Source organism: Nomascus leucogenys, chromosome 6 (assembly GCF_006542625.1).
Source record: "Nomascus leucogenys isolate Asia chromosome 6, Asia_NLE_v1, whole genome shotgun sequence".
NCBI lineage: Eukaryota > Metazoa > Chordata > Mammalia > Primates > Hylobatidae > Nomascus > Nomascus leucogenys.
The window spans coordinates 9,598,193-9,621,446 of NC_044386.1; the positions used below are offsets into that span (position 1 = coordinate 9,598,193).

The 23,254-nt window shown below is 50.0% G+C and overlaps 2 protein-coding genes across 2 annotated transcripts; both read left to right on the top strand.

Moving 5' to 3' along the window:
- The first annotated feature begins 155 nt into the window (after positions 1 to 155).
- Positions 156 to 22,779, top strand: ROPN1L (rhophilin associated tail protein 1 like). The gene is made up of 6 exons (XM_012501599.1): positions 156 to 301; positions 426 to 597; positions 5,965 to 6,088; positions 7,659 to 7,820; positions 18,954 to 19,129; positions 22,601 to 22,779. The coding sequence occupies exons 2-6, from the start codon at positions 467 to 469 to the stop codon at positions 22,698 to 22,700; spliced, it is 693 nt and encodes a 230-aa protein (XP_012357053.1). The 5' UTR covers positions 156 to 301; positions 426 to 466; the 3' UTR covers positions 22,701 to 22,779.
- On the top strand, positions 21,728 to 22,448 carry LOC101177766. Its single transcript, XM_012501598.1, is given in 2 exon segments — positions 21,728 to 22,191; positions 22,193 to 22,448. Coding segments are annotated over 2 exon segments (720 nt in total).
- Positions 22,780 to 23,254: the final 475 nt, after the last annotated feature.

The window sequence follows — 23,254 nt, forward strand, 5'->3', positions numbered from 1 at the left end:
ACCGATCCGAAGACCCTTTTGTAAGCGAAACGTTCAGCTCGCGCGGCTCTGAACCACTGGGGAGCAGTGGCTGCTGCGAGCCGGACTGCGCCAGCACCTCCATGTCCCGCCCGGGAGCAGCCCCGCCTCGCTCAGGGCCGCGTGCGCGTGCGCGGCTCCAGGGGCGGGGCTTGCTCGCGTCCCGGTTGCCTGGATACCGAGCGCGTCCGTAGTGCCGGCTGGTGCTCGGGAACTGCAGGGTCTGGGGTGGTGTTGGAGGGGTAGTTGGTCCTCATTTCCCCCGAAGCCCGCGGAGGAGCGGGTAAGAGCCCCGCGAAGCCGGCCCCAACCTCGGGAACGGGATGGGAGGTGGCCCTGGCCGCGAGCCCCGCGCTGCTAGCGGCTCCACCGCGCCCTTAACCGACAGCCGCCCTTCTTCCTCGCAGCGCGCCGCGATTCACCAGCCTGGTCCCTTCTGCGGAGAGCGATGCCGCTTCCCGACACCATGTTCTGCGCTCAGCAGATCCACATTCCCCCGGAGCTGCCGGACATCCTGAAGCAATTCACCAAGGCTGCCATCCGCACCCAGCCGGCCGACGTGCTGCAGTGGTCCGCGGGGTAAGCGCCCTCGGCCTGGGGAGCTGTCTGGTCTACGTGCCCAAGCCAGACGAGCCCAGAGAGCCCTCCTCCCGGACCAGGGGCCCTACGCGGCGCTCAGCGTACTTAAGAGTATCAGGCACAACTTTCCCCTTAGCATTGGTGACATCTATACTTGAGTGTGTTATCTAGGAACCATTTCGATTTATCGACCATGAGACCCGAAATTATTGCAAAATGCTCACCTACAACGTAATGGCAACTCAGTTGTTCAAAAGTGTTTGTGATGAAGATAGACTAAAACTTAACGAAGCAATTGCATTGGGCAAAAAAGTGTCTGCATTATGTTAAAAAATTACACGGTTGTGGTCACTTTGTGAAATGACTTTGCAAAGAGGAATATTTTAGCTAGTTCCTCATCTGGAGAGAATCCTCTCAGAGCTATGTATACCCAGAGCTGGTTAAATTTATTAGAACTGGAACGACCGTGGTCATACTGAGGTCATCATCCCTAGAGTGCTCAGGGTAAACTGTCCAGCAAATGAACCTTCATAGTTTTTTTTTGCCACAAACATTCCAACACTTTCCAGGAACAGACATTCATAATCTCAAAGTTACAAGTCAACAGATCTTAGAGGCATTAAAAGAAATTCCCTTGGTTTTACAGGAGAGCTCTTTGACCCTTTTCAATAAACAGATGTAAAACAAAAACTCACTTTTATGATGACAAGAGTCAGCACAGGTGTAAATTTAATTTAAATATTTTAGTCATCAACATTTCAAATTTTGGCTGGGCTTAGTGGTTCATGCCTGTAATCCCAGCATTTTGGGAGGCCAAGCTGGGAGGATCACTTGAGCCCAAGAGTTTGAGACCAGCTTGGGTAACACAGCAAGACCCCATCTGTATTTTTTTTTTTTTTAATAAGAAAACTAATTTAAAAAGAAAAAAAAAGCCAAATTTTGCTGGCTTTCTCTAAACTCTATAACCACGGTGAATTAGTTTCCTTTGGCTGCTGTAACAAATCACCACAAAACTTGACAGCTTAAAACACAGACATACATTCTTGCAGTTCTGGAGGCCAAAAGTCCAAATTAGTTTCACTAGGCTAAAATCAAGGTGCTGGCAGGGCTTTGCTCTTTCCAGCGGCTCAGGAAAACCCAGCTCGTTTCCTTGCCTTTTCTGGCTTCTAGAGCTGCATTTCTTGGACTCCTTGGCTCATGTCCCCTTCCTCCATTTTCAAGGCCAGCATCTTCAAATCTCCCTCTGCCTCCTTCTTCCAAGGACACTGGTGATTGCATTCAGTGGCCATCCAGATAGTCCAGGGCAGTTTTCCCACCCAAGATCTTTAATCAGTCCACAAAATCCCTGTTACCATGTAAAGTAACATTCCCAGGTTCCTGGGACATGGACCTGGATACCTTCAGGGCTGTTATTTTACCCACCAACTGAGCTACTTGTCCATGCAGTGCTTGCCTTCTGAGAAACGCTTTTATTAATGGTTTCTGAAAGACTCTTTCAGAGTTCTTGCTAAAGAAATATAGCCTCCGGTTTTAACCATTATTCAAGCTTAAATAAAAGGATTTATAAGAGTTTGTGCTCTACAAAAAAATTCCAAGATTTAGCAACATCTTCTTGGAACATTAAATTATTTTTAGTAATACCTTAGAGATAGTTATTTTAAGCTTCGCTTTATTTATTTATTTATTTATTTTTCAGACGGAGTTTCACTCTTGTTGCCCAGGCTGGAGTGCAATGGCAAGATCTTGGCTCACGGCAACCTCTGCCTCCTGGGTTCAAGCGATTCTCCTGCCTCAACCTCCCAAGTAACTGGGATTACAGGCACTTGCCACCACATCCGGCTAATTTTTGTATTTTTGCTAAAGATGAGGTTTCACCATGTTGGCCAGGCTGGTCTCAAACTCCTGACCTCAGGTGATCTACCCACTTGGGCCTCCCAAAGTGCTGGGATTACTGGTGTAAACCACCGCACCCAGCCTAAACTTCACTTTAAAAGGCTTAATCAGGCTGGGCATGGTGGCTCACGCCTGTAATCCCAGTAGTTTGGGAGGCCGAGGCTGATGAATCACCTGAGGTCAGGAGTTCAAGACCAGCCTGACCAACATGGTGAAACCCCGTCTCTACTAAAAATACAAAAATTGGCTTGGCGTGGTAGCACGCACCTGTAATCCCAGCTACATGGGAGGCTGAGGCAGGAGAATTGTTTGAACCCAGGAAGTGGAGGTTGCAGTGAGCCAAGATCGTGCCACTGTACTCCAGCCTGGATGATAGAGCAAGACTCCATCATAAAAATAAATAATGCCCTCCTGGCCTCCCAAAGTGGTGGGATTACAGGCTTGAGCCACTGCACCTGACCAAGAACAATTTTTGAGTTTAGGAGAAAACCCAGGCATTATTCATTCGGCAGTATATATGTAATTATAGGCTGAAATGTGTTTCAGCTGTCACAGGACATAATCTGTCAGGGACAGCTATTCAAAACTAACTTGAGTAAGGCAGGACTTGGTAAGGGCAAAAATGAAGGGTCATGAAATTTAAGCAAAGAGTGGCTTGGTCCTTGAGAGATTTTGTAGGAAGAGAGATTGGGGCTTGGGCGGGGTGGAGAGGATTCCAGGAAGAGGAAGCAGCACAGGAAGAAGGGGGTGGAGACAGGAAGAAGAAAAACCATCAAAACCAAAACAGGAAACCAGGATACCCACGTACATAACTGCTATAGAACAAGCAAGTAGGCTGAGCATGGTGGCTCACACCTGTAATCCCTACATTTTAGGAGGACGAGGTGGGCAGGTTACTTGAGCTCAGGAGCTCGAGACCAGCCTGTGCAACATGGCAAGACCTTGTCTGTACTAAAAATAAAATTATTTATTTAAAAATAAAATGCTGGCCGTGGTGGTGCATGCCTGTAATCCCAGCTATTCAGGATGCTGAGGCAGAAGGATCACTTGAGCCCAGGAGTTGGAGGCTTCAGTGAGCCATGTTCACAACACTCTACTCCAGCCTGGGTGACACAGCAAGAGCCTGTCTAAAAAAGAAAAAACAAACAAACAAAAAAGATGAAGCAAGTAGGCATTCCTCTTTCCTCAGGTTAGGGTTCTTTTCAAAGGAGCTTTTCAGGTGGGCAAATATCAAAGATGAGCCAGCCTCCTCCTAAGCCTGTGGACTGCACTGTGAGGGGAGTCGGCTGTTCCTTATGATACCATCGTGCAACTGTGCCTCACACAGGACAATGAGCGTAAGAATCAGTCAAGTAATAGAGGCTGCTTTGGCTGGCGTGTGCCTCAAGGGAACTGGCAGAGGGTAACATTAGTTGGTCTCGCCTCAAAAGCAGGCTTTCCCAGCCTCGGCCCTACTGACATTTGGGGAGGGCACAGGAGGAAGGGGCGTCTCGTGCATGATGGGACTCAGCAGCCTCCTGGCCTGCACCCACCAGATGCCTGGAGTACCATCCACCCTCTGTTGTGACAATCAAAAATGTCTCCAGGCCGGGCGCGGTGGCTCACGCCTGTAATCCTAGCACTTTGGGAGGCCGAGGCGGGTTGATTGTCTGAGCTCAGGAGTTTGAGACCACCCTGGGGGCAACATGGTGAAACTCTGTCTCTACTAAAATATAAAAAATCAGCTGGGCTTGGTGGTGCACACGTGTAATCCCAGCTACTCAGGAGGCTGAGGCCAGAGAGTAGCTTGAACCCGGGAGGTGGAGGTTGCAATGAGCTGAGATGGTGCTACTGCACTCCAGCCTGGGCCACAGAGCAAGACTCTGTCTCAAAAAAAAAGAAAAAAAATAGTCTCCAGAAATTGCCAAATGCCTTTTGGCTGGGGAGGAAGGTGGCAGGCGGGGGAAGGAGGAGAAGCATTATCCCCCACTGAGAACTCTGCCTCCAGAGGCTGTACCTAGCTCGGGATTCCTTGCCTGAGTTATGAGGAATTACCCCCATGAAATAGGTGAAAACCTTGATTAGTAGGAATGTGGCAAAACGAGGCACCCATTCTTCACCTGCACCCTTTAGGTCTTTAGGTTCACATTTGTCTAACTCACTGCTGCCTTCAAATCATTAACAAAGCCACAAAATGGAGCTGAAGTTGTCTTACAAAGCAAGAAAACAAAGTCAAATTTGAGGGGTGTAAAGAGAGAGAAAGGATGAGATATGAAGTTTATTTTAGTCGATCAAATATCGACTTATCCATATTTATCTGTAGCAATGTTTCTAACTACTCATGGCTTTAAAATTGTTATCTGTGGCCCTGGTGGATGCTTTGATGTTCATTTTCCTGGATATGCTGTCTCTTTTCCTCATGCTAAAGTCATTAGGGCCCCAAATGATGTGGCTTCAGCATCGCCACCTCTGGCAAAGATACCAAGGGGCGTGAGTTGCTCAGAAGGTCTTGCCTGGCACCCCTCCCACCACGAGCCAGAGGCTGGGTGTGGGTTCCCTCTTGACTTATTGCCCCAACAGTTTCCCACTCTTGCCCCCAACAAAAGCAGCAATATCAGTGTCCCAGAAAGGAACAATTAAGGAGAAAAATACCAGGCAGGAAAAGTGGGGGTGGGGGGATGGAAGCCAGGCCAGCACCTGCCATTCCCAGTGTGGAAGTAAGTGACCTGTGTGTTCCTGGGCTGCCTCAGGGTTGAATATGCAGACATGCTTAAAGTCAAGCACCTCAAAAAGCAGGAAGGCCAAACCCACCTGTCAAAAGTGGGAAGACGGCCGGGCACAGTGGCTCACGCCTATTATCTCAGCGCTTTGGGAGGCCAAGCTGGGAGGATCACTTGAGGCCAGGAATTCCAGACCAGCATGGGCAATGGAACAAGACCACATCTCTACGAGAAATAATTAAAAAGATTAGCCAGGTGTGGTGGTGTGTGCCTGTAGTCCCAGCCACTCAGGAGGCTGAGGCGGGAGGCTCCCTTGAGCTTGGGAGGTAGAGGCTACAGTGAGCCATGATTACGCCACTGCACTCCAGCCTGGGTGACAGAGTGAGACCCTGTCTCAAAAAATTTAGGAAAAAAAAAGAAAGAGTAACACATGGAACTCCAGCTGATTGTGAAGTGGGAGGGAGGAGGGGAAGAATCACACACGTTGAAGGAGCTTCTGCCAGTGCCAGCCACTGCGCCAAGCCCTTCTCACACAGTGCTCCCCGCCCCTCCAACAGGGACTCTCATTATCCCCTTTGCCAACAGAGAAACTAAGGCATACAGAGAAGGTTAGGTCAGAGAACTAAGTGGAGGAACCAGGACATAAGCCCGGGATGTTGGTCTTTAGAGCTGTCCTTCCTAATCACCGTTGTTTTGGGGGGTTATTTAAGAAGTTGCATTGCATAGCTGCTTTTTGTGTATCGATGAGCTTTCAGAGATGTCTGTTATTTATTAGCTATTTTTCAGCCTTGTCGAGAGGAGATCCACTTCCTGTAAAGGACAGAATGGAAATGCCCATGGCAACCCAGAAAACAGACACGGGCCTGACTCAAGGACTCCTGAAAGTTTTGCACAAGCAGGTATGCGGGGTTCTGTGGCCTCAGGCAGCTGGCCTGTGCTTTCCTTACCGTTCACTGTGCATTGATGACAGAGCAGGGCACACCCCAGCAGTGTATTTCAAACCTCCCGAGGTCCCTGAAGTCCTGCTTTCCCTGCCATGCATCATCAAGGTTGATTCAAGGAAGAAATATGTTGTGTTCCGGAGGTCTTTTTCTAGCTTCAACAGCCCCAAGTAACTATCCAGGGGTAGATTTTAGAAAAGTGAAATATAATTTCTTTTAAATACAAAATTTACATGACACTAGATTCTGCTGGGCAAAATATACAAAATTTCAGAACCTGGGGGGTTTCCAGTCGTTCTCCAGGTGTGCGTTTGTGAAAGCTGTGTGCAGGCCTGAGTAAGCCTCTGCCTTCTCTGTCTGGAAGGCGGGGCTGGCCTTTGGCCCCCAAGGTCGGCAGCAGCCTCTGCTGTCCAGTTCTGTGGAGAGCCTGGGCCCCCTTCCTGCCTTGCACTTCTTTGCCCCACACTCCATCCTGTTTTTAGAGACATGAGGTACTAGAAAGTGGGTCACGGAGCAAGGCTAGGCGTTCCTCATAACTCGGTTCTTTTGCTAAAAGAGACACCAGTGGCATAACCTTGATTTTCAAACTGACTTATCCCCATTCTACATTGTGAAATGCTGTGCTTCTGTGCAGGATACAGTGAATTCTGAAACTAGGACTTTTCCATGGCTACCTTAAGGGAAATGAAGAACTCTTGAATGGTGTAGCTTGGGAAAAGACATGCTGAAATTGCTCAAGCCTTTTCATCCAAGATACTGCTAGCAGATTGCAGAAGTTATCAGTTTTGATAGATTGTTTAAAATAGTAGAAGGAAGGCCGGGCATGATGGCTCATGCCTTTAATCCCGGTACTTTGGGAGGCTGAGGCGGGCAGATCACTTGAGGTCAAGAGTTCAAGACCAGCCTGGCCAACAAGGTGAAACTTTGTCTCCAATAAAAATACAAAACTTAGGGAGTGGTGGTGCGCACCTGTAATCCCAGCTACTTGGGAGGCTGAAGCAGAAGAATTACTTAACCCTGGGAGGTGGAGGTTGCAGTGAGCCGAGATCATGCCACTGCACTCCAGCCTGGGCAACAGAATGAGACTGTCCAAAAATTAACAAATAAATATATAGTAGAAGAAATACAGTTATTTTCAGTTTTAAGATCTCTCCTATCTAACTGTTAATGTGTTTAGGGGCTGGATTTTTAAAATGTTTTTTACTGAGGTTTATTTTTTATTGTGAAGCATTTCAGACAGATAGTGGAATATCGTATACTCAATATCAGTATGCCTGTTTCATTAAGTCATAACATGATGCCGTATTCGCTTCACCATCCTTTTTTCATGTAAGAAATAAAAGGTTGCCACTCGCTGCCTTCCCTGCCTCCCCTCCCCAGGGCTGACAGAACCCACTGTCATGCATTTGGAGTTCATCTGTGCCCTGCATGGGGCAGGTTACTTGGTGTATGTTGAATATTCACAGCATTCTATTGTTTCCCAGGTTTTAAAACGTACATAAATTGTCATACTGTGTTTTCCAAACAGTGTCACCACAAGCAGTATGTGGAATTAGCAGATCTTGAGCAGAAGTGGAAGAACTTGTGCCTGCCAAAGGAAAAATTCAAAGCGCTCTTGCAACTGGATCCTTGTGAAAACAAAATCAAGTGGATAAACTTTTTAGCACTTGGATGCAGCATGCTTGGTGGGGTATGTACCTATAAATAGCATATTAGTAATTCTGTGTCATCATGGTCCCAGCTTAAAAATAACTTAGGTTTCAGTAACTAAAGGAAACACTTTAGTAACTTTGTCTTAGAAAAGCATTTCCCCCCGCTCCAGGCCTATTATATTAATATTTTCAGGCTTATAGTTATTTTAATTTACAGAAATTATTTATAAATGCCTCAATTTAAAAGTTAATAGTAGGTGAAAGATATGGATACTATTAAAATATATTTAGGTTTTAGAAGAAAATGCATCAATGACTTTTTAAAACTACAAATCATTTTGTAAACTGATAACTGTTTTGCTCATCTGTGGAAAGAGGCATACAATTATTTTCTACCTTAGTAGAAATCTAATTATTATTTATTTATTTTGAGATGGAATATTGCTCTTGTTGCCCAGGCTGGAGTACAATGGCGCAATCTCGGCTCACCGCAACCTCTGCCTCCCAGGTTCAAGCAATTCTCCTGCCTCAGCCTCCCGAGTAGCTGGTAGCTGGGATTATAGGCATGTGCCACCATGCCTGGCTAATTTTGTATTTTTAGTAGAGACAGGGTTTCCCCATGTTGGTCAGGCTGGTCTCGAACTCCTGACCTCAGGTGATCTGCCCACCTTGGCCTCCCAAAGTGCAGGGATTACAGGCGTGAGCCACTGCGCCGGCCTTAGAAATCTATTATTAATAACTAATAGATACAGTGCAACTTTGCTGATGTTCGAGTATAAGCCAAGCGACTTAGGAATAAGACATGATCCTCCAGGTGACGAGGCGAGCCTGGGAGGTTGGGGCGAGAAGGGAGAGGTTGGAGCTGGGATGATGTTGGCAGGGCTTCCTTTGCAAACCCAGAGTCAGTCTTCTCAGCTAAAGTCTTGCTGTGAGACATGGTGGTTAGTGGTTGGGTGAAGGAAGAGTAACCGGGCATCCGCCATGTGAAGCTTATGAAGAAAGGGGGCAGAGAAAGGAGAACGAGCTCCCTTTACTACATAGATGAACAATTTGATTGTCCCTCCTCCCTTCAGTCTGTGGCCCCAGCATGTATAACTGGGTGCCCATGGTCCTTGCTTCACAGCCCTCACTCAGCTTTGGTCCATGCACAGAGCTCTTTCATTCCATTTTCATTAAAACAAATTACTTGGCCGGGCGCGGTGGCTCACGCTTGTAATCCCAGCACTTTGGGAGGCCGAGGCGGGCGGATCACGAGGTCAGGAGATCGAGACCACGGTGAAACCCCGTCTCTACTAAAAATAGAAAAAAAAAAATTAGCCGGGCATGTTGGCGGGCGCCTGTAGTCCCAGCTACTCGGAGAGGCTGAGGCAGGAGAATGGCGTGAACCCGGGAGGCGGAGCTTGCAGTGAGCCGAGATTGCGCCACTGCACTCCAGCCTGGGCGACAGAGCGAGACTCCGTCTCAAAAAAAAAATAAATAAATAAAACAAATTACTTGAAATGGGTGGTAGTAAACACCCGCAAGCCTACCCAACGTGGTCACTAACGCACCGACAGTCACTTCCAACCACCGTGGCCTCCTCCCGCGTCCTGTCCCCCTGCCTGGTGGCCTGAAGCAATGACATTTCTAAAGCTCCTGCTTCTCGCTCCCTGGCCTCTGAAACACATGCTTCTATGTGTCCCCCAAGAGGTACATTGTGGAATTTTAGTTGGTTTTGACTTGATGAAAAGACAATTGTGTTGTCAGTAATTTTCTGAAATTTTCATCCTAAATTATATGACTAGATGTATTCATCTGTACATCACAGGCTGCGTTGTTCATTCCCTTCCTCCATGTCACATCTGAGTGCGGCGCAGTTCACCAGCTCCGCGGATGGCCCCAGTGGGAAGCTCCGTGCCCTCAGGGAGTCGGGTGTGGTGTGGCTGTGGAATGAGCAAGAGTTTTGTTGTGTAACTGCTCAAAGGCAGTGGAGGTGCTTCCTGTCAGCCCCGAGCTAATTGTGCCAAGGCCTGAATGTTGGCAGGCCCGGTACCCTCCAGTAGCAAGGACAGGTGCAGATGGCACCAGGGGAGTGTCTCAGGGGTATTATCAAGATAGACAAAAGCAAATACGTTTAATTATTGGAGACATTTTTATGTCACTTTGTTAACCTGGAACTCTGTGAAATCTATCTATCTATCTATCTATCTATCTATCTATCTATCTATCTTTATCTGTATCTAGCTATGTATTTTTTGAGATGGAGTCTCACTGTGTCACCCAGGTTGGAGTGCAATGGTGCGATCTTGACTTACTGCAGCCTCCCAGGTTCAAGCGATTCTCCTGCCTCAGCCTCCCGAGTAGCTGGGATTACAGGCATGCACCACCATGCTCAGCTAATTCTTGTACTTTTAATAGAGATGGGATTTCACCATGTTGGCCTGGCTGGTCTTGAACTCTTGACCTCAGGTGATCTACCAGCCTCGGGTTCTGGGATTACAGATTACAGATGTGAGCCACTGCACCCAGCCTAAAATATATATGTGTGTGTGTATATACATATATATTTTTTTTGAGAGAGAGAGAGTCTTGCTCTGTTGCCCAGGCTGTAGTGCAGTGGTGCAATCTGGGCTCACTGCAACCTCCGCCTCCCAGGTTCAAGTGATTCTCATGCCTCAGCCTCCCAAGTAGCTGGGATTACAGGCGTGAACCACCACACCTGTCTAATTTTTTGTATTTTTAGTAGAGACAGAGTTTCACCATGTTGGCCTGGCTGGTCTTGAACTCCTGACCTCAGGTGATCTGCCCACTTCGGCCTCCCAAAGTGCTGGGGTTACAGGTGTGAGCCACTGCACCCGGCCCTGAAATCGATATGTTAACAATATAAAATTGTATGCAATGTTTGAATTAATGTTGGTGGTTTCTGCCTCTAAGCTTAGTTGTAAAATTTTTATTTTAACAAGGATGAGAAAGTAGAATAATTCATGTTTTTGGATCCATCTTTATAGTTTTCACCTCCCTAATTGTGAAAATTAGCACTAGATTTAAAACACAATTGAATCTGATTTGAAAAATAAGGCCTCTTTTCCGTGTAGAGTGTGTGACACTAGATGGAGACATTGTGTTAAGGATAGAGCTTGGCCGTCTAAGCTGACTCCTGGGGAAGGGACATCACAAACAGCACACATTCTTTTGTGTTCTTCCTATCATATGTTACTTGACCCACAGGGAATCAATTGACACCAGGAAGCATGCTGTGTGTCACTGCGGGTTCCTGCCTGTCTCCTAACTTGAGCCACCTTTGCCAGCAGGACTCCAGATTTGCTCTTAGACTCCTTCTGTAGGTGCTGGAGGCCTCTCTTGGTTGTAGAAAGCCACAGCCACCCTCTGCTCTGGTCCAGTGCAGCTGTAGACTCAGGGTCAGTTTCAAGTGTGGAAGCTGACCTCTCCTCCCTCAGAGGAGCATGTGCTCGTCTGGGGTCCATGTCTGCTGCCAGGGATGCCTGTTCTGCCCTGGCTCCCGTGGCCCACAGAGTGCTGAGCATGAGTTCAAACACCCGTCTCGGGGTGTGCTGGGTAGACAGGAGGTGCTCGGACCCACCAGGCCTTGGTGTGGACACTTGGTGTTGACCCTGTTGGCCCTGGGTGGCTTGGAGGTGTGCTAAGAACACAAAGCTGTGAATTCAAGGAGGGGTTTCTTCGTGTCGTTCAGCGTCATAAGCGTTCATTTTTATGCTTTAAAAAAATACCTTCAAAAAGGAGGAAATAAAGGAGCGAAGTGCGATGAGAAGAATTTGTGGTGGGTTACCACCTGCCGAAGTTTATTTCACATACGATGCTGTGTAATTGGTGGCTAGATGCTGCCTGCGTGAGCAAGATAGATGTCATTCCTGCCCTGTGTCTATGGTGGGGGCATGGCTTGTGGCAGGTGTACTCTCTGTGCTGTTTACATTTATTTCTCTTAGAAATCACTCTAGTGAAATTCATCGAGTTCAAGATCTCTAAAAAGACTGGAAACCTCTGCTTCAATTTCTGAGTCATACGTATCATTCATTCCACAAATGTTTACTGTGCATTATTTTGTGCCAGGCCCTGTTCTAAGTGCTGAAGGTTCTGGAGTGAACAAAATGGGCAAACATCACCAGATTCTTGGAGCTGATGTCCTGTTACATCCTTGAAGCCCTGAACACTGCTTACTTATTATATCAAAAGCTATCAATTCAGGTTAAGGGGCACCGTGAGCTGCCCCAGGCAGGTGAACAAGGACATTAAATGGCCATCTGGGTGTTAAGAGATTCCTGTCCTCTTTCTCAATGTTTTGATGTGCTTGCATCGTGAAATGACCATATTTATATGTTGTGGCTTTTATTTAAATTTTTTTTTTAAGAGACAGGGTCTCGTTCTGTCACCCAGGCTGGAGTGCAGTGGCATGATCATAGCTCACTGCAGCCTCAACCTCCTGTACTCCAGCGATCTTCCCACCTCAGCCTCCCAAGTCACTGGGATTACAGGCATGCGGCACCACATCCAGCTGATTTTTTATTTTTTGTAGAGACAAGTATCTTGCCATGTTGCCTAGGCTGGTCTCAGTTCCTGAGCTCAAGCCATCCTCCCGTCTTGGCCTCCCAAAGTTCTGAGGTTTATAGGTGCAAGCCACAGATCCTGGCTGACTCTTATTTTTCCGTTTCTGTGATGCCATTAATGATCCTGAGCATTAAAGCTGTGGATCAAGATGTTTTGTTTTGTCTTTTAAGCATGGAGATCTTTTTTTAAGATAAGAAAATTGTGAACCAAATCCTTCATCCCCATACTCACATTGACAGAGTCAGTCCGTCATGATCAAAACAAAGAACATTGACTGTAGTCGGGCTTTTAAACACATCTGAACTTCCTTAGTCGCAGAAGCATCTGTCTTCGTTTACAAGCGCAGATGCACACGTGTCTAACGCGGCTTTCCATCTGAACACGGTGCACGCAGTGGGCCTGATTTCTAGCGTGTGACTGTGCGGGAGTGCGCAGAGCCCTGCGTGTGTGTTCTCTGGAATCCTCTCAACAACCTTTTGAGGAAGGCACCGTCAGGATTGCAGGCTGGTGCCCCAAGGCAGAGAGAAGCTGAGTCACAACAGGTGACCTGGAAGTGGGAAGAGGGGAGGATTCCTCCTAGTGGCTCCGTAGCCCAAGGAGTGTGCAGCCCACAGGTTAGGAGCACCTTATTCAAGTTTACACCTGAGATTTCCTATCTTGGAGAATAACAACTCCTCAGGACGATCATCAAAATCATTTTGTGTCCTGAAGTGATTCATCCCCTGGAAGGCATTCAGCCTCGGCCTCCTCCTGACAACACACACTTTGCAGCTCTCAGAACATCGCCCCATCCAGCTGTGCTACAGCATGTCAGCTTCAGTGACTGACCTATGGCGGTACCCTGTCGGTCCGATGTGATGGCCACCTGCGCCAGTGACAGAGGCTGCATCCTGGCTTACTCCTTGCTGCCGTTTCCTTCCAGGTTTCCCCAGCTAGGGCTCGAAAGCGCATTCGGAAGTGTCCAAGAAAGGCCAACAGAATTCCTCATAGCCCCTGCAGCCGGGTGAGAAGACACAGCCACGCCCCCACCCCCCAGTGGGAGCCTGAGGCCACAGGCATGTTTAGGAGCTGTCCCTGAAGACAAAGGAGCTGCTCGGGCTCCTGACTCCCCTGGCCCCAGCTCCAGTTCCCCTGATTGCTCATCTCCCTCCCTCTGTGGGAAAGAGGCAAGGGCTACGCTCCACTGACCAACCTGGCCCCATCCGCCGGAGATTCCCATGGGCCGCTGTGGCCTCCCCATCCCTGTCCTGCACAGGGTATCACACCCCAGGCACAAGGTGAACTGCTCCTTCCCATTCAGGGCCTCCTACCCTTCCCTGCTGTCAACCCCAGAAATGGTTTTAAATTAGAAAACTGGAGAGGATAATAGAATTCGATGAAAAGGCCCTTCAGCTCTTGAAAACGCAGTGCTGGGTTAGAGGCACAGCTTCACTGGAAGTCCAGTCTCTACCCCCAGCACAGGCAGCCATGCCTCAGAGGGGGACTTCCTTTGTTCTGATTCTGTGTAAAACGGGCCTATTTTTGTTTCCATGCCAGCTGAGAGGTGCCCTTGGGGAGGTGTGAGGTGACTGTTGAGGAGTCTCGTGTCATCATGAGAGCAGCTATAATTTGGAAACTGAAAAAGCCCACAGAGTTGGCACGCCGAAAATGCCCGGAAAATAGTGGGTGCCCCCGTGCCTGTGTTCTTCACACATCTCCATTTGAATTTCAGATTATGAATCAGGTGTAAATACTTGGTTAAAAACTAAGTGCTTGGCTGGGCGCAGTGGCTCACACCTGTAATCCCAGCACTTTGGGAGGCCGAGGTGGGTGGATCACCTGAGGTCAGGAGTTCGGGACCAGCCTGACCAACATGGTGAAACCCTCGTCTCTACTAAAAATACAAAAATTAGCTGGGTGTGGTGATGGGCACCTGTAATCCCAGCTACTCAGGAGGCTGAGGCAGGAGAATCGCTTGAACCCAGGAGGCGGAGGCTGCAGTGAGCCGAGATTGCATCACTGCACTCCAGCCTGGGTGACAAGAGTGAAACTCCATCTCAAAAAAAAAAAAAAAACAACGAAGTGCAGCTTGCCAGTCACCTCTGCCCAGCACATATCGCGCATGGGAGAATAAATCAGCAACACAACAGACGGCAGCATGGGGCAGTCATGCCAAGGAGAGGGTCTTTTGGCTGGTGTGCAAGTGACTGTGCCACCCACAGGCCTTTGGAATTGAGAAACAAATTTTAAGAAACGTAACTCACAGCACAAGATCAAGCAAGTTGCCTTATGAATCCTTCTGGGTATAAAAATTGCTGCAGATCTTATTGTCAGAAACGTTGACATGGGTAGTGTCATCACGCCTTTGCAGAGGAAGTGATGCTCGAGTGTTTTGATGTATTTTTCCTTAAATACCGCTTCCTCTGAAGCCTTGGAACAGCGCGTTACACAGATCTCATCTGCCTGCTCCATCCACGCCAACTCCTTCCTTCCCGACTCATCCTTCCTGAGGCCCCGCAATCCTGCACACGGTGGTGACGGACTTCCATTTGTGTCGGGTGTAAAAGCAAATCCCGTCATAACAACATGTCTTTGAAAGTTTCAAGCAAGGAACGTGGATTGTGAAATACACGACTCTACTTTGAGCAAATCCTGTCTTGGGGACAGTCTTTTAGAGGAGCCACATGTGCAGTGCTCCTGGAGCAGTGCCTGCAGCTCCGCAGAGCGGATTGTGCACTTTTCCTAGAGAGAGCATCATGTTGCACCTCGGCAGCGCCAGGTGCAGCCGCCACCAGCACCGCTGGCGTGGGAAGGGGGTGGAAATGGGAGGAACTGCCCCATCAGGCCGCTGGGGACAGGGAGATCAGTTCTGTTCAGGGCTCCATCTCCTGCAGCCAAATATCTGGGTCCTCAAATAGGCGACGTCTCTGCCCCAGGTCTTGTTCCCAGAGCCCGCCTGGCAGCTGCTAGATGTAATAAAACGGAGTAGTCACTGGGGTGAGCTCAAAGGCCCATTGGCTGCGCTCCAGTCCTGGCTGGGTGACTTGGGTGATTGCTGAGCCCCTCTGGGCCTGGCCAAGGGGTCTGTCTGCTCCTCACAGTAACCACACGTGGTGACTGTCATTATTCTCACTCCCAGAGGAGGACAGTGGGTGGTGTTATCAGCCTTGCTCTGACCATGGTGTTCTGTAGGGAAGGCTCATTTTGTCCCACAGCCTGGAGCGGGCTCGGAGCCCTTCCCTGTCCCTGAGGATGTGGCATTTATTCGTGACACAGCCACTGTGGAGCCAGACAGGCCTGGCCTGGCTTGTGGCGGCCCTTTCCCTGCGTCTGCAGCTCTCCCGTGAGGATGGTGCTCTGCGCTGGCCCTACTGTGTTTGTTTCTTGCGCTTCCCTCGGAAGCACAGCCCCAGATTCATCCCTGCAGGCAATTCCCCAGGGATGCCAGCCGCCTCCGTGGCTGCTGCAAGCAGGAGTTCTCAGTCTGCCCTCACACCCCACCCAGCAGCCTGTGGGTACCAGCCTGCTCGGGAAGGTCCTGGTTCTCAGTCATGTTTGCCAAGCGATGTGGTGGAAATACTCCCGCTGCGGCTGAGCTCAGGCTGCCAGGGTGAAGTCCTCCAGCTCACACAACTGCCGGAAGCTTAGCAGTCAGCTCATGAGCTGGCTCCAGCACAGCACCGGGGGGCTCCGAGGAAATCCTGTGCCACCCACCAGTCCTTGTCCTTCCTGTCCTGTCCTGTGTGCTTTGACACAGGAGATTGCTCTCTCCACCAGCAAATGCTTTTCTTCACTCACCAGCAGCCTCCCTCCTGGCTGCACCTTTCAAGTCCCCAGGCTGGTCCCTCATCACCTCAGCTCTTGGTGGTATGGCGTGTCCATGCACTGTCCTCCCACCTCAGCAACCTCATGGGGCTCGGCTGTATACACCATCCTGCTCGTATACACTGCCCCACCCATGTACACCATCCCCCCCGTGTACACCATCCCCCCCATGTACACCATCCCCCCATGTACACCATCGCCCCCATGTACACCATCCCCCCCATGTACACCATCCCCCCCGTGTACACCATCCCCCCCATGTACACCATCCCCCCCATGTACACCATCCCCCCGTGTACACCATCCCCCCCATGTACACCATCCCCCCATGTACACCATCCCCCCGTGTACACCATCCCCCCGTGTACACCATCCCTACCATGTACACCATCCCCCCCGTGTACACCATCCCCCCATGTACACCATCGCCCCCATGTACACCATCCCCCCCGTGTACACCATCCCCCCGTGTACACCATCCCCCCATGTACACCATCCCCCCCATGTACACCATCCCCCGTGTACACCATCCCCCCCATGTACACCATCCCCCCATGTACACCATCCCCCCGTGTACACCATCCCCCCGTGTACACCATCCCCCTCATGTACACCATCCCCCCGTGTACACCATCCCCCCCACGTACACCACCCCGCCTGTATACACCATCTCGCCCAGCTCCCAAGTCTCCTCCATGAGCACTAGGCCTATTAAGTAGCCACCTGAGTCACCAGTTCCACTGGGCGCCTGACAGACATGTCAGTGGAAGTCACCCCAAACTCAGCTTCTCTCTGGAACTTCCCAGTTGATAGCAAATCTACCCTTGTAGCTGTTCAGGCACTAAACATTGGAACCACTTTCTCTGCCCACATGCAACCACCAGGGAGTTCTGGTAACTCCACCTTCAGGAGAGGCTGAGTCCGGCCCTTCCCAGCTGTCGGCTGCTGCCACCCAGGCCCCTGGCTGGATTATTCCAGCAGCCTCCTCGCCGGGTTCCCGCCTTCCACCCTCCTCACTTCTCTTCACACATTGGCAGAAGGACTCCTTAGAAACACTCCACAGTGCTCCGTCTTTGTTTGAAACCCTTTGACACCTTTCCATAGAAGCCAGCCAAAGCCCAAGTCCTCCCTGGGTCTGTAAAGACCCCCGTGATCTGACCCCACCCCATCCTGCTGACCTCATTTCCTGCATTCCTGCCTCTCCATGGCCTGCTCTAGCTATCCGGAGCTCCTGGCTGTTTCTGGAGCACACAGAAGTGCCCCTGGAATTCTCCCAGCATCCCACATGACTGGCTCCTTCCCCCTGGGTCTGTGCTTACATGCTCCCTGCTCTGACCTTCCCTGACCACCCGATTGAAAATGTCACCCTCCATCCCGGCACTGCCTGCCTGCTGCTCTGGGCACACCCCCTTCCAGAGCACCCTAGAATCCAGGTGTTGTGGCTCTCCCACTTGACCAGGATCTCCACATGAGCAGGCGTTAGGCGTCTGTTCACTGCTACATCCTGGTGTGTAACAGGCACTTGGCGAATGTGGAGGGAATGAAGGGTTGTTGCCATGTGTGTGTGTTGGCGAGGGGGGTTACATTTAAGCAGCCACCCATGTGAGCTCACCTTCGTCAGTAGGCAGCGTGACCATCCAGGCAGGTATGAGATGGCCACTCTGGCAAGGATGGCCTTCACAGAAGGGACTCGAGGTGGGGACTGAGGGGAGGGTCCCATAGGCCTGCTGTGGAATTAGGACACCTGCCCCCACAGCTTACCCTGGCCAGGGTGTTGAAGGCTGCAGGTCATGATGTCTTGATGTGGAAGGAGAAAAGGAGACCTGGGCTATGTATTCTCTTTTGAAAAGATAGCAATCTTATGTGACATGGTTCCCCCACCACCCTCAAACAAACAAACACACAAACAGCTCATGTTTTTTCAACAAGGATGAACTGACCAAGTTGGAGGTGGGAGGCCATGGGCTGGCCCCGGGGGGCCCTGGTGCTCAGGCCCTGCAGTTCCAGTGCCATGCAGCCTCTGGTCTCATGAAGACAACCTTGGCCTGTTAGCTGCGCCCCCCCTACCCCCCGGCAGGGACTTGGCTGGGAGGGCAGGTGCTGAAAGTGTCTGCCGTGTGGAGGCAGGAAGGCTGCCCAAAGGACGGGCTTTCCCACTGAAAGCAGAGAGTGGGCTGCTGTCTGGGATGAGCCCAGCAGTTTGAAAGAGTGTGAGGGAGATGAACGGTCTGCAGGGAGGAAGTCTGGTTGCTGTGCTGGAGCTGAGACAGAGCCCAGAGCCTTCTGTGTGAACAGGGACAGAGCCAGGACAGAGCCCTCCCTTCTGCTCGGTGGGCAGGCATCGGCAGACACCCAGGGCCTCCTTGTAGGCATGCAGGCCGTTGGCTGCCAGCCCTGCCCTCTGCAGGCAGCACCTCTGGCTGGTGGCAGAGTTCATTCAGCCCCTGGGCATGTCCCCGGGTGTGTCTCTGGGCCAGATAGGGCTGTACACATTAGCTTAGGAAGTTGGTTTTAAAGACATTGATGCTTCCTTTTGTCTGTAACAGTCATTTCTATTTTAATAGAAAATAAGATCTGTGAATTAGAATTTTTTTCCTGGTCAATTGCACCCCATTCGAACCTTTCCTTTTGATTTTTCATTATAGCAATTGTACATTCACCTAGTTCTCAGTTCAGACTGAGAGCATACTTTTTGGAGAATTTCTGTCAAATACGCTAGAGTGGTGATTCTGCTGGTCCTGCTTTCAGTGTGAGTGATGCCAGGAGTAACTGTTTTTCTCCCCACCCGGCTGTGGTGCTCCTAGTCCTTGAACACTGCGCTGAAGCACCTGTGTGAGATCCTCACGGACGATCCGGAGGGCGGGCCCGCTCGCATCCCCTTCAAGACGTTTTCCTACGTCTACCGCTACTTGGCCAGATTAGACTCAGACGTGTCTCCCTTGGAGACGGAATCCTACCTTGCCTCTCTAAAGGAAAATGCGTAAGTATGCACCCTCTCTAGGATTCAGGAATGTTGACCATGGGAGAATTTCCTGTTTCACTTCCGCCTTGTACGGAAAAACTCAGTTTTTCCTTTGCTCTCACACCACAACAGTAGTCAACACAGAAGACTGCTGTGATCAAATGTGTGGAGGTTTTTCCTCACCAAAAAGCAAGCAAGCAGTCCTGCAGCAGACACCAGCTGTGCGTTCTCATTCTATCGCTACCATGTCTACCTGGAGATAGCGTGAGATCCCACAGGTTGAGGGCTCAGTCCCCAAGACTGCCCCCACCCTGCCCCATTTCTGATGCTAGTTGCAAGCCCCAGGTGATTTTGCCTGTGCTTCTGACTGACTGGCTCTAAATCGGGGTTCCCACAATGCCTCCTTGGGTCAATTAATCTGCTAGAATGGCTCATAGAACTCAGGGAAACACTCATGTTTACTAGTTTATTACAAGGATAAACAGTCAGAGGAAGACAGACACAAAGCGAGGTCTGGAAGGGTCTGGAGCATGGGGGCTTTTGCCCTCATGGAGTTGGGGTACGTCCCCTCCCTGCCCTCGAATGAGCTCTTGTTCACCTTCCTGTTGGTCTCGATGTGTTTAGCTTCCGGGAAACTTTCTAAGCCCTGTCCTTTTAGGTTTTTTTTTTTCCTGGAAGCTTCATGATTGATTAAATCATTGGCCATTAGTGATCACCTAAGCCATCAGCCCCTCTCCCCACCTCCAAGGTTGGGCTGGGCTGAAAGTCCTACCCCTCTAATCCTGCCTTGGGCTCTCCAGTGACCAGCCCCATCCTGAAGCTACCTGGGGCATCAGCCAATTATGAGCATAAAGAAAGAACTCACTTTGGAGATTCCACAGATTTTAGGAGTTGTATGCCAGGAGGTGGGGTTGAAGACCAAATATATATTTCACAAGATCACGTCCCTTGTCTGCAATAACTTTGTCCCAACGAATCCCGTGTTTAGCAAAAGGTTTAGGCACGCCTGATAGTATTCAGGGTGTGCGTAAGTGGAGCTGCAGATCAAAGGCCATCAGCAAAAGCAGGCAGCACCTCAGAAAGGAGCCTGACCTCTCCTGTGGCTCCCACCCATGCGGGCTGAGACTCAGGTTAATTTAGACTTTAGAGGGAGACAATGTATCCTGTCATTAAGACTTGTTTATCCCAGATCTATCCTGATTCCTATCTACAGCATGTCAGGTGGTATTAAACTGTAGCATGTTAAAAAGTGAGATAGAGGCTGGGCACGGTGGCTCACGCCTGTGATCCCAGCACTTTGGGAGGCCGAGGCGGGTGGATCACTTGAGATCAGGAGTTCAAGACCAGCCTGGCCAACATGGCAAAACTCCATCTCTACTAAAAAAATAACCAGGTGTGGTGGTGGGTGCCAGGTGTGATGGTGGGTGCCTGTAATCCCAGCTACTCAGGAGGCTGAGGCAAGAGAATCTCTTGAGCCCGGGGGGCAGAGGTTGCAGTGAACTGAGATTGTGCCATTGCATTTTAGCCTGAGCCACAAGATGGAAACTCCATCTCAAATAATAATAATAATAATAATTTAAAAAGTGAGATAGAATTAATTTCTCCACAGTGAAATGTAGACATAGATTACCGTTGGTGGACAGCCTGACAGTAGTGCCACGGACACAGGATCATTTGCAGAAACTTGAGGATGTCATTGACATCAGTCACGCAGTTCTCCCTCTGATGAACTTGCTATATGACTCCGACACATTGCATGTTATATTATATTTGCACCAGGCTGCATGTGATGTAAGGCTGGTTCTGCTCTGAAGCATGACTTGGAGCTAACATTCCAATATATTGTCCAGTGTTCTGATCACCTGTAACATTTTTTAACAAGATTAATGAATCCTCCCTTTAAAGACAAGATGCAGAGTAAAAAGGAACAAAGCTCTTGGGTCCTGCGGAATTTCTCATTTGTTCATTCCCTAAACCATCATCAGGTGCTGACTCTGCACCCTGCACTACCTATGGGGAGGCAGAGAAAGCAGCCCGGGGCCGGTGGGGTGTGCAGAGGTGGTGGTGACAGCCGCAGGGTCCGGGGAGCTGTGGTGCTGCAGAGTAAGCCTGGTTAACAGCAAGAAAGGGCCTTCTAGGTGCAAGGGCAGGAAAGGGCCCAGGTCCTCCAGGCTCCAGCCCCAAGGGAGTTGGGGTCCCTGAGGTCTTCGCAGCACTTCCCCTTGGGACCACTGCCCCCCAAGTGCTGGTTATGGTTTGTCCCTGAGCCCCACACCTCTCATCTCAAATTGCCCACAGTACCGTTTATTGAGCACCTGCTCTGCGGCAGGCATTGGCGCAGGTGCCGGGGATGTAGTCAGTGAACAGGTCACGCCCCAACCCCTGGAGTTTTGCCCTGTGAAGCAGACAGACATCAGACAAACAGATTTTAAGACAGCAGGTCATGCTGAGTGGCAAGAGGACAGTAAGCCAGGGACGGGGACCAATGGGGGCTGGTCCCAGGGCCGCCTTCTGGCACAGCACACACCCCTGCTCGCCTCAGCCTCCTGGGAAGCCCCCTGGCCTGTTGTCACCACCCAGACTCTTGTCCCCTCCTCCCACCCTTTCCAACCGGCCATGATGCCGCCTAGGATGCAGGCCACAGCACCAGGAGCTGGTGCTCAAGTGATCCGTCAGCCTCCACCTCCCTTCCTGCCCCAGTGGAGCCTGTGTCCCGCACCCGGCCCCACCTGCCCCAGCCCTCCTCGTCTCCTTGTCCCTTCCACACTGTTTCCTCTCCTTCCTTCAAACTCACATCCCCTCTGCCTACCATGGGCTGAGCCTCTGGACTCCATGGTCCCCCTTTTTCCTCCTTCCTCTGTCATCTGCTGTCACTCCAACACTCCTGTCCTCATGGAAGATGGCAGCTCCCAAGCCGTCCCTTCTCTCTGCCTTATTCTTGACGCCATCCCGGCTGGTGTCTGCAGTCACACGGATGACGCAGTACTTTGTCCCCAGCTCTCCTCCTGGTGCCCACAGCCTCTGCTTCTGCACCGCCATCCGGGTCATGCTGGGCCCCTTCTCCTGCCCGATCCGTGCACCTCTTCTCTTGTGCTCTCTGACATGGCTACTCCACCTGACAGAGCCGCCTGGGATGCTGGTGGTTCCATCTCATTCCAAATCCATGTCCCAAGCCTCCAAAGAACTGGGACCCTGTGCAGCAGCCCCTTCTCCCACCACTTTCCTGAGATCACAAGTCATCAAAAAAGAAAAACCTATGCATATAGTACCCATCTTTTCACCTAGAAATAAAGCTACATTTATTATACGTTTTGATGCACTTTGCACAAGAAAATAGAATGCTTCATTTTTGGAAGTAAGAATTACTGATGAGCAACTATAAATAGTTTTTAAAAGTAGACCTTTTAAATTATATTGCATTTTGTAAAAATGTTACTAAGTGTGCGGTGAGAAATTACGAATAAATATCTTTATCTGTTTCCAATTTAGAGACGCCAGGAAGAACGGCATGATAGGACTTTCAGATTTCTTCTTTCCAAAGAGGAAACTTTTAGAAAACCTTGAAAACTCTGAAGATATAGGCCATTAATGCAGAGAAGAATACATTTTCATGTCAAAATAGTGCTCTTTAAAATCCTGGTACCAAATACAACTTATCCTGAATCACACACCTCTGTAGTGTGAGTGTTTCTCTTAATGGGAATTTAGTGTGACAGTGCTTCGTGGGGCCTGTTTCATGATTGCTCTTCACTGTGTCTTTTAGGGACCTTAAGTGTAAGAAGTCGATAACAGTAAAATGATCTCCTTTAGTAAAATCATCTATTTGGAGACAGCAGTGTCAGAAGTGGGGTTGGGCAGTTTGAAAAGTGGCTTTTTGGGTTGGGCACGGTGGCTCACGCCTGTAATCCCAGCACTTTGGGAGGCCGAGGCGGGTGGATCACGAGGTCAGGAGATCGAGACCATCCTGGCTAACCCCGTCTTTACTAAAAATACAAAAGAATTAGCCGGGCATGGTAGCGGGCGCCTGTAGTCCCAGCTACTTGGGAGGCTGAGGGAGGAGAATGGCGTGAACCTGGGAGGCGGAGCTTGCAGTGAGCCGAGATCGTGCCACTGCACTCCAGCCTGAGCGACAGAGCGAGACTC

Coding starts and splice junctions, on each gene's coding strand:
- ROPN1L (XM_012501599.1), top strand. CDS start 467: ATGCCGCTTCCCGACACCATGTTCTGCGCTCAGCAGATCCACATTCCC. Junction 6,089..7,658: donor TGAAAGTTTTGCACAAGCAG/GTATGCGGGGTT, acceptor TTTTCCAAACAG/TGTCACCACAAGCAGTATGT. Junction 19,130..22,600: donor GCCTCTCTAAAGGAAAATGC/GTAAGTATGCAC, acceptor TTTCCAATTTAG/AGACGCCAGGAAGAACGGCA.